Genomic DNA, 11,155 nt, shown 5'->3' with positions numbered 1-11,155 from the left:
ACATATGCATGGTGACCTGACTGGATATGATAATTTACAGAGGTATTTCACTTAAAGTCGGTTGTAATAAAAATTTTCAATAGGCTCTAGAAAGAAACTGATACAAATTTTAAAAACAAGTTAGCTTTAGAGAAGGCAGGGTTTGGAAGAGGACATAACTGTGTTAAACATTTGTGTAACACTGCATGGAATTTCAAATTCCTTTCTTATAGCTTTTATTGGTAAAGAGAAGGCATTTGACTGCGTCTACAGGCCAATATTATGGAAAATATTGCGTCACTATGGCATTCCCATTAAATATGCAACGGTAATTGAAATTATTCATGAAGGAATCATATGCAAGGTTAATGTCGAAGGGGTCTTGTTAAGTGAATTTGTGGCAAACAGTAGGGTGCTACAATGGAATGCTATTTCACCTTTGTTGCTTGCTGAATAGAATGCATCATGTATGCAGAGAGACTGGACTCAAAATAAATCTAAGAAAAACAGAAATGATGATTACGGAGTGTGCACATAGCGATGAAATAACAGTAGATGGAGAAAGGACTAATGAGACTGAACCTTTCACATATTTAGGAATTTAGTGAATGACTACAACTGAAAAGCAAACAATAGGAGGGTCGAATGATGTTTGGATATCAAACAGATTAAAATTGTATATGAAAGTACGATTATGCGCAATTCTAGCATAATCTATACAGTTTTACGCGCATGAATCATGGTATGATAATGTAACTATATCTAGAAGGGTGTGTTGATTTGAGAATAAAGCTTTATGAAGAATATTATGAGTCAGACACCAGGCAGAATCACGTATATCATAGGTGAAATTACGGATATAATAAAAGGAAGACGGAGATGGTTTGAACATGTCCTACGCAAACCGCCTTGGAGAATGGTACATGATAATACCAGTTGGCCTCCTGTACGCACCAAAAGAGATACATTGCAGTGTACTGATGTTCTATAAAGTACTGTTATAATAAAAAAAAAATGCACTGTACTTTACAATGCTTCTATTTAAATGTGGTGAACCGTTTTGTTCAAATGCATAAATTTTTTGTATTACTGTATCAGTGAGTTGAACTGTACTGTAAAACTGTATACTTGTATATTTACAATAATCATCTACTGTTTCAAAATCAATTTACCGTACTGTACTGTACTCCATATATTATTACTCTAACAGAACTGTGTGGACAAGGATGCGCTTGAAGACTATAAAAAGACTCAAGGCTGAAAGGATATGCTCATGGTGCAAGAATGAAAGGATTTCACAGTTGATACAATGATGGTTTTGTACGTTTGGTAAATCATAAAGAGAAATCTCTGATAAAAGCAATAACACAAGAAGTGATGAAATCATTTTTAAAATGTTAGATACAATGAAAATTATAGGAGTGATGTCACACTCATAACAGTGCTCGCAGAGCAAATATTTTAAATACATACTTTAAAGCGATTACTTTCTCAGCAGGGCTAAATGGAAAATTCTAAACTTACGTTTTAGTCTTCTGTAAAAGAAAACCATTGAGATGGCTTTTTGTCTGTCCGTCCACCCTCGGATCTTAAAAACTACTGAGGTGTGTTGATCATCCACCTCCAATCATCAAACACACCAAATTGCAGCCCTCTAGCCTCAGTACTTTTATTTGATTTAAGGTTAAAGTTAGCCATGATCGTGTGTCTGGCACCGCTATAGGTGTCAACAACACAGGCCACCATCGGGCTGTGGCTGAAAGTTTCAAGGGCCGCAGCTGAGAGTTTCATGGGCCGTGGCTGAGAGCTTCATGCAGCATTATACGTTGTACAGAAAACGCGATTGCGCTGAAGAAACTTGGGCGCAATTTTACTTGTTTATTTTCCTTCTTAAGCATAACGGGAAAGTAAATTGTGAAGGCACACCAAGCTGAAAAAAATCAACGACGGCTCAGAACAAATGACGGTTTCACAAACGGTTTGGTGTCGCACATGCCAGCATGCCACCATGGCGGATTCATAATATCGCTGTTACGGGCACCACCGTTATTCGCGAGGTGACAAAGAAGCGAGAGAAAACAGAGCAGGGGTCAAATTTTCACGTCTGCATAATAGAGACGAAACCATCGAGGTTTGAGATGAAGTTTTTGGCATCTTTTAGAGCCGAAAAGTTGCGTCATGTAACTAACATTATTTCTTACGAGTGGCATGTGTATAAGCTAAATATTGAAAAAACTACTGAAATGGAATAGGAAAGTCTGAAATACAATAAAACAGTAATACGAGTCACTCAGTACTCTACCGATAATAAAAAGAAAATATAAATGAACAATTCATTACATCGCTGATACGGGAATTCATGAAACAGAATCGAATACACTCATGGTAACTAAAATAAAGAAAAATGGTAAAACAATACTTCCTATCCTCTTTGATATGGAACAGAAATAAAAGACAATGCGTTCAGCACTACACTAGCATAACGCACAAAAGACAGCAGTATTACAGCGTATTATGTAGGCCACTGGGGAAATAAAATGGATCTAACCGCATTTATGCATCAGCATTACTGTCAGTGTTTGAGTTATGTTGCTGTCATTCGCCTGGTGGATGTGTCTGGAGTCAGCATACTTTGGTCTGTCATTTTTTCAAACTTGAGTCTGAAATATCATCATAATCATTTACTAGTACATTGGAATGTCATTGTAAACATGCGTCATACATAGAGCGAAGTTTACTGTTTTCAGTCTGTATCAGTTTTATTACTTTATCATTATTATCATTGTTACTAACATAATAAAATCTTGATTATACCTGCCAAGAAATTACCCTCCTGAACATCTATTTGTTTAATCCCAATCACAATAACACTGACCTATTTTCAAGGTCACGGAGTCACAAAAAATGGCAACAGTCAGCTGAAACTGAATATGGTATATCTCTAAATATAACAGTTTTGAACAGAATTTCAGTATTTCTCTTGCCAATAAATTTCCAAGCGTATGACACATCAAGGCACTGGGGCATTTCCTCCATAATCACTGATTTCATAACGTGCAAATTTCCATTTCCTACTTTTTGGGAATCAGTAAAACGAGAAGCGCACTGGGAATCAGTAAAAAGGGAAGCGCACTGGGAATCAGTAAAAAGGGAAGCGCACTGGGAATCAGTAAAAAGGGAAGCGCACTGGGAATCAGAAAAAGGGGAGCGCACTGGGAATCAGTAAAAAGGGAAGCACACTGGGAATCAGTAAAAAGGGAAGCGCACTGGGAATCAGTAAAATGGGAAGCGCACTGGGAATCAGTAAAAAGGGAAGCACACTGGGAATCAGTAAAAAGGGAAGCGCACTGGGAATCAGTAAAAAGGGAAGCACACTGGGAATCAGTAAAAAGGGAAGCGCACTGGGAATCAGTAAAAAGGGGAGCGCACTGGGAATCAGTAAAAAAGGAAGCGCACTGGGAATCAGTAAAAAGGGAAGCGTACTGGGAATCAGTAAAAAGGGAAGCGCACTGGGAATCAGTAAAAAGGGAAGCGTACTGGGAATCAGTAAAAAAGGAAGCACACTGGGAATCAGTAAAGGGAAGCGCACTGGGAATCAGTAAAAAGGGAAGCACACTGGGAATCAGTAAAAAGGGAAGCGCACTGGGAATCAGTAAAATGGGAAGCGCACTGGGAATCAGTAAAAAGGGAAGCACACTGGGAATCAGTAAAAAGCGGGGAATCAGTAAAAGGGAAGCGCACTGGGAATCAGTAAAGGGAAGCGCACTGGGAATCAGTAAAAGGGAAGCGCACTGGGAATCAGTAAAAAGAAGCGCACTGGGAATCAGTAAAAAGGGAAGCGTACTGGGAATCAGTAAAAAGGGAAGCGTACTGGGAATCAGTAAAAAGGGAAGCGCACTGGGAATCAGTAAAAAGGGAAGCGCATTGGGAATCAGTAAAAAGGGAAGCGCACTGGGAATCAGTAAAAAGGGAAGCGCACTGGGAATCAGTAAAAAAGGAAGCGCACTGGGAATCAGTAAAAAGGGAAGCGTACTGGGAATCAGTAAAAAGGGAAGCGTACTGGGAATCAGTAAAAAGGGAAGCGCACTGGGAATCAGTAAAAAGGGAAGCGCACTGGGAATCAGTAAAAAGGGAAGCGCACTGGGAATCAGTAAAAAGGGAAGCGACTCTGTGCCATTCAATGGCCTCCGCCCGCCTCTGACCTGGAACGTATAACGGAGATAGATACGAAATGAGGTTAAAAAAAAAATTCTTGAAATGGGTAAAGGTGTCATGTTCCTCAGATGACTAGGACTGATTTCCGACGCGACTTTCACTGAAGACTTGAAAGTTTTGTCAGATATGAAGGAATGACCTTCAGACAATCTAAACATGGCGAAATAGACAACAGTAAGATTAGCTATGACGATTATAACTTGTAAATCTTATTACGATGGATGTGGTGATCACCTAAAATAATAATAATAATAATAATAATAATAATAATAATAATAATAATAATAATAATAATACTGAAGAAGACCCTCTTTGAGGCAAGTTTTGTTGAATTCAATGGTTGCATTATGCGAACTGATCAGTATAAAATCAATTCGCATAATGCAAACATTTTATTCAGCAAAATAATAATAATAATAATAATAATAATAATAATAATAATAATAATAATAATAATAATAATAATAATAATAATAATAATAATTGAGAAACAAATCCACAGTTAAGTAAGGGTAAATATATTTACAAATAATTCTAAACAGAGAGCTGATTTTCAAATATTTTTCCATATTCCTGAGAAGCTTGCCATTAACTTCAATAGAAATGTAATACATTTACACCCATACATAACTGTGGATTTGTTTCTCCAATTCAAGACTCGTGCTACTATGAGTATTTTTAATAATAATAATAATAATAATAATAATAATAATAATAATAATAATAATAATAATCGAAATTTTGTTTTCGGTAACATCACAAGAAATGCCAGCGATCATGATTTCCGAATTCCCACGCCATTGCAACACCCTTCCTTGCCTTTCAGAACGCAGCATCTTAAAACTTTTCTAGTCATTTTAATTTCCTTTTGTTCATATAAACTTCCGCACGAGTTTGCTCCACAAAACCATTTCCATACAGGTCCTCAAAATAGAAGCCTTTCATTGCTAAAAGAAGCAAGCTAGCACGAGCAGAATCGCATGATTAAGTAGTCCACTAAGGGAGGTTAAGATCAATACATTAACGAGGTGAAAAGACTTAGGGTTCTGGCTTAAAATCCAAGCTCTGACAAATGAAGGCGAATGAATGTTTCTTTATGGTGAGTAATCTGAAGTCTCATATATACATATACGTTTACATATACATATATAATGTGTGCAAGTGTGTGTGTGTGCGCGCGCACGCGTGTGAGATGTTATCATTAACCGTAAATATATTTAACAACATTAATATTATTCCTATATCGTATCATATATATCTATTTATTTATGTATACATACATACATACATACATACAGATATATAGAGTATGTATATATATATATATGTATATGTATATATATATATATATATATATATATATATATATATATATATATATATATATATATATATATATATATATATATATATATATATATATATATATATATATATATATATGTATATATATATATATATATATATTACAGAATTTTACACACTATCTTATTTCTGAAGACTAAAGGAGTAAAATATATGCAAAAGATATAAAAGAATAACCTATATTTTATAATACATCGCTTCAGCACCTCAACAAATAAGCTCCCCAATGTACACTTCGTCTTGGTGTTGGAACGAAAACAATAAGGGAGACATCCGTTGCACTTCCAAGTTAAGATATTATAAGAGGTGCACCCAGAAACGGACCATTCCGCGTCACCTGCACATAGAACGAGAGAAAAGCACTACAAAAACAGCAAACCAAGCTTGTGAAAACATCCAAAAATATTACACTTAAATTATAAAAGTCTCGAGATTCCAAACTTCAACGCAAAACACTCAATTTACGAATCTCACCAAGTCAACGATAACTATCACTCAACCCAGCCATGATAATTTCGCTATTAAACATGGCAAAAACTGTAGCCAAAGAAATAGGCCAATCCAACGTTCTAAAAAAATAATATTAGCAGGATTTAAAAAAATTAATTATGGTTTACTCGAATGGTTGAGGAATATAAAACACAAACCAATAAATAAGGCCGGGTAACCTTACAATTAGCTAACCTGTATCTTATATCCACCGGCAAGCTGTCCGTCTGCGATGTTATGCAGTAAAGTCTCCGTCCTGATGTGGGTCCCATGAACTATTTACTCTCGGTAAATCATCCTAAAGTGTTGCCAAAAAATAAAAAAAGTCCCAGCGGCGGCGAAATCCGTCCTGCTCGAAAGGGCTGATATCTTCAAAAATGCTTAAAGTGTGCACTTTATTGTAGGACCGAGTCTGGTCTGCCACTGCTTGAATTACGTAGCTCTCAAGAAAAAGAAAACTTTCACCTCTCCCGAAGATCCCAACACTATTCTGTAAAAGGGCAATTCTTCGGCAGTAACTAGATAAACTAGCTGGTTCGGGGAGCTAAAAGGCATTACAGCTACTGTAAGGTAATAATGGCCTTTAATGAAGTTAACTGAAACCACTATCTAGAAAAAATGAAATTTATATTGCTTATATTATTTTTATAGAACAATTTTAAAATTAAAAGTTAGTAACAAGAAAATATAACTAATATTTTGTACACACACACACACACACACACACACATACATATATATATATATATATATATATATATATATATATATATATATATATATAGAGAGAGAGAGAGAGAGAGAGAGAGAGAGAGAGAGAGAGAGAGAGACTACTAACGCTATAGGTTCCATACAATGAACAATGTCCCTGCTAGTGAGAGGCCTTCGAAGTTTAATAACTTGAGACAGAAATCTTCAAGAAAAATAATATCTATTATTATTATTATTATTATTATTATGATTATTATTATTATTATTCTGAAGATGAACCCTATTCATATGGAACAAGCCCACAGGGGCCACTGACTAGAAATTCAAGCTTCCAAAGAATATGGTGTTCATTAGGAAGAAGTCAGAGGAGGTATGGGGAAACACAGAAAATGGAAAAAATAAATCAATAAATTAATAAATAGATAGAAATGTATTAAAATGCAAGGAGAATAGTATTAGGGTAGTAATGCATAGCATCTTCGCTTGAACTGAAGTTCAAGGGCATAAGGGCATTAGCCATTCCATTTCGCCTCATAACTAGAGGACTACTTTCCCACAAAGCGTGATGCCTTATCCACGGTCTATTTCGTGCCGACGGACTTGAGCACGCCCACGAACACCAACATTATCTTTTTTGTAAACTTACTCACATGTTGCCACTCGCCTTCTTTTGCAAGGACTCTTGTGCTTTTGTCTGAGGAACCAGGGCCACTATTTCCGGTCAGTTTTCCCTTCAACTTCCACAAACACGGTAGACATGCCAACTTTAATTTTCGTTAAAATCCGTGTTCTCCACTTGACATCTCTCTCTCTCTCTCTCTCTCTCCCCAAGAGAGTATTTTTTTTTTTTTTGGAGCCACTTTCCGTCAACAGCTCTTAAAACTAGTTTCAAACAGAAGAGAAGAGCCCTCGTGTAAAAGAGTCGGCATACTCACCACGAAGGTGCAACACTTTTGCCGAAAGGAAAATATAGGAAAAATCTAAATTTTGTTTTCATAGCCTTGGCAAAACACACACGTGCGTATTTCTTTTAACATAAAAGAACCATTTTATCTGAAATCATTTGCTTTAAAAAGTAATGGAAACCATTTGTACGATAAATATTAGGCCAGATAAAATCTCTGCTTTTGCAAAAGAGGCTCATACAGCAACAGGCCGAAACCTTTTCCATCTAACTATTAAACAACTCTGCAACGGCCCAGCATCAGCTTACTCTCTCCTTTATTTGCCATCCTAAAAACCGACTGACGTTGAACAATAAAGTCTAATGATACGTTATACCTTCTGTGAGTTATAATCAGCCCTTGAAATTATGCAAATAAGCATAATGAATACTCAACTGACGAGCAATTCTATTCCCACATGGCCGAATAATTCAGAGCAGACAACCGCACAACAAAGAAGTACAGAAATTCTCCTTAAAGGAAGTCAGACACAGGCAGACGTCACACAACTAACTAGAGGAAGAAGAAGAAGAAGAAGAAGAAGAAGAAGAAGAAGAAGAAGAAGAGGAGGAGGAGGAGGAGGAGGAGGAGGAGGAGCTTTGAGATCTTGATATGGATGATGAATAACTGAAAGGAGTGACGGTGAGGTCATGAGGTCTCTGTAATTACAGAGATGACGCAGCCTGATTCCCCATGACAGTGGGGACTTGACTCTTGAATCGCCGCATAAAGAACTCGAGGATAACTTGAAAATTGACCTAAGATGAATAAATTACAGTCATCTGAATATATTAAAATGACACACATACTTGCATGCATTTATCGTGGTGGAGCTTTTGGTTAAAACAAGTCACGAGTAATTTATAAATGGCCCTTATGAACAGATAAAACTCTTTCGGTCGATCGTTTTTTGCATAATCCTCTCACAGACAATAAACAAAAGAAATCATCCGAATAAAAGGGTGAAATTCTTTCCAAGGCTTCAGGCTCAGAAGAAGCATAAGTTACTCCGTGAATTCTAGACATTAAGAAAAGACTTAATTTAATATCATTGTTACCAAAGACATCCAGACAACATTCTTAATATATATGAGGCTCTTCAACAGCGTCTTCTAGGAACTGTATAGGAACGCAAAATTATGAATTATTTAGAGATTAACATACCGCCTTACAATAGTACCGACAATGATCCAAGAAAGTAAATTTAAAGATTAACAGCGGTAAGCAAAGTTATCTCAAGCAGAAAATGTTAAGGTTTGAAATACTTAATGGAATGCTTTAAAAAAATCATGCTTTACTTTAAAGAAGAATACACATAAAGCTACATCAAATGTAGTAGTTTATAGCTTTACGTGTAATACATCAGATTAGCATGATGTGAAGCTGAAAACGTAATCCTTGAAAAACAGCAAACAGAATGTTTTAAGTGATACAGGAGGTAGGTAAGTGAGGTAAGTGAGTGTTCACGATTCTAATCTTAGGTTAAATGTTTTGTTTTTTTTCTGGGCCTTGGCAAAATTCTGATATTTATAAATACAAAAGACAACTTTACTCACGTAAATAATTTTTATTTAATAAAAATGCATTTGCTACGAATAGCTGTCAATTTTCTTAAAATACATCTTGAAATTAATAACGGTGATATCGGACAAAGGATAATTAATAAAACTTAAATTACTTTTTTAAGACAACCCAATTTCTCGCATGACCTCTTCGACGATTACACTTGTGATGAATTGCGCTTGACGCTGAAATCATTTTCCAAAACCTTTTCACATAATTATTATTGCTCAGAAGATGAACCTGTTCATATGGAACAAGCCCAGAGGAGCCACTGACTTGAAATTCAAGCTTCCAGAGAATATGGTGTCCATTAGGAAGAAGTAAGAGGAGGTAAAGGGAAATACAGAAAGAGATCCCACTTATTAAAAAAGAACAAAAAAATTAATAAATTAAAAAAGATAAAAATGTATTAAAATGCAAGGAGAATAGTGTTGGGGTAGTAATGCATTGCACCTTCGCTTGAACTTCTGATGTTCCCAGAATTTCATCTATTTTTTTTTTATATGAATATATGAATTTCCGATTTGCAAGAAAATTTTGAGGGGATTCGACCTGATACTGAATATCTGGAATTAAGCTCTATCCCAACCTCTCTCTCTCTCTCTCTCTCTCTCTCTCTCTCTCTCTCTCTCTCTCTCTCTCTCTCTCTCTCTCTCTCTCTATTTCATAAGCAGTTGGACAGACAGAGGCTGGAATCAGAAGTGAGAATGCGAAGTCTGTTTTAAGAGAGAACATTTGGCCGACTAAGACTAAAACTTTCATCTTTGCATGGCAATTTTGAAAGGATACGATCTGACTATATTTACTCCAAGTCATTTTTTAGGCAGTTCGAAAAATTAATGCTGGACTGTAAGGCTAAAAGAAATAATTCTAAAAAAAAGTAAAACCCCTTTTTACATCCTTCGCATGAAAGTTTGTATTTCTATCAAGAATTTCGAGAGATCAAGACTGGAACTTTGATGCGTGAAAACTTTAATATGTTAAAAGCTCGTTTCTCTGTTTTGTCTAAAAAGGCTACCATCTACAATAAAACAAAAAAACAAGTAAAAAATGCCACAAAGTTTCTTCGGTGCAATAGAGTGTTCTGTACAGCGTATAATCAAGGCCATCGAAAATAGATCTATCTTTCGGTGGTCTCGGTATAATGATGTATGAGCCGCGGCCCATGAAACTTCCAGCCACAGCCAATATAGACCGATCAACATCTGGCGAGTGTATTGTCAACGTTCTTCTTTTAAAGAGAATAAAGAGTCAAATTACGGATTATATAAGGCAGTAACAAGATTATTGTTTAAATAATTACTTGATTTGCTCTTGCATTTGCTAAACTTGATCATCATAAAATTACATTAACAATGAAGGTGACCCTTCGAAAGCTATTATACGATTTCCGAGTCATATACCTGTGGGGACACCCACAGGGAAATTTTATCTGTGTTTCACAATTTAATTTTTATCACTGATGGGTTATGATTATGGCTAATTTCTTCGAATCCGTTTCACGCTCAGTCACTGGTCACCCAAGGAAGGTAAAAACTACTATATTGCTGTGTCAGGATTACGTTGGAGCCTTTGGGGAACAGCAAGGCGGAGGGACATTTAGTAGGAGACCGCCTGACGAAGCAAGAGGCAAGCTTCCCAAGGTCCTAAGATCATGTCCAAGTTGACCTTTGCCGGAAGTGACGAAGGAAGAAGAAAAACCCTTCACTAAAATGCCCTTGTTTGTCCTGGGTATATCAGGACCCACGGAAGGATTGGTCTTCCCCTTCCCAGAATTCCCGGGAAGAATGTTTAAAATTTACATATTACAGTCACCCGCTCTATGTGAATACAAAGTTCAATAGGCAAACAATTCTTCTAGATTCCCTGATATCTTTGCAGAGGTTTTA

General features: G+C 36.3%; 2 protein-coding genes across 2 annotated transcripts in view; one reads left to right on the top strand and one right to left on the bottom strand.

Moving 5' to 3' along the window:
* The window catches only part of LOC136847431 (substance-K receptor-like), a 442,207-nt gene that overhangs the window by 33,444 nt on the left and 397,608 nt on the right, over window positions 1–11,155 (top strand). The window lies entirely within an intron of this gene.
* LOC136846952 (mucin-21-like) overlaps window positions 1–11,155 on the bottom strand; it is a 48,750-nt gene that overhangs the window by 18,966 nt on the left and 18,629 nt on the right. Inside the window, exons 2-4 of the mRNA XM_067118206.1 lie at window positions 8,218–8,330; window positions 3,797–4,181; window positions 3,193–3,567 (exon numbers count right to left, since the gene is read on the bottom strand). Coding sequence (XP_066974307.1) covers window positions 3,193–3,567; window positions 3,797–4,181; window positions 8,218–8,330 — 873 coding nt within the window. The remainder of the gene's footprint in view (window positions 1–3,192; window positions 3,568–3,796; window positions 4,182–8,217; window positions 8,331–11,155) is intronic.

The sequence above is a fragment of the Macrobrachium rosenbergii genome, chromosome 16, assembly GCF_040412425.1.
Source record: "Macrobrachium rosenbergii isolate ZJJX-2024 chromosome 16, ASM4041242v1, whole genome shotgun sequence".
NCBI classification, from domain to species: Eukaryota; Metazoa; Arthropoda; class Malacostraca; order Decapoda; family Palaemonidae; genus Macrobrachium; species Macrobrachium rosenbergii.
This window is presented reverse-complemented; position numbering and strand designations above follow the sequence as displayed.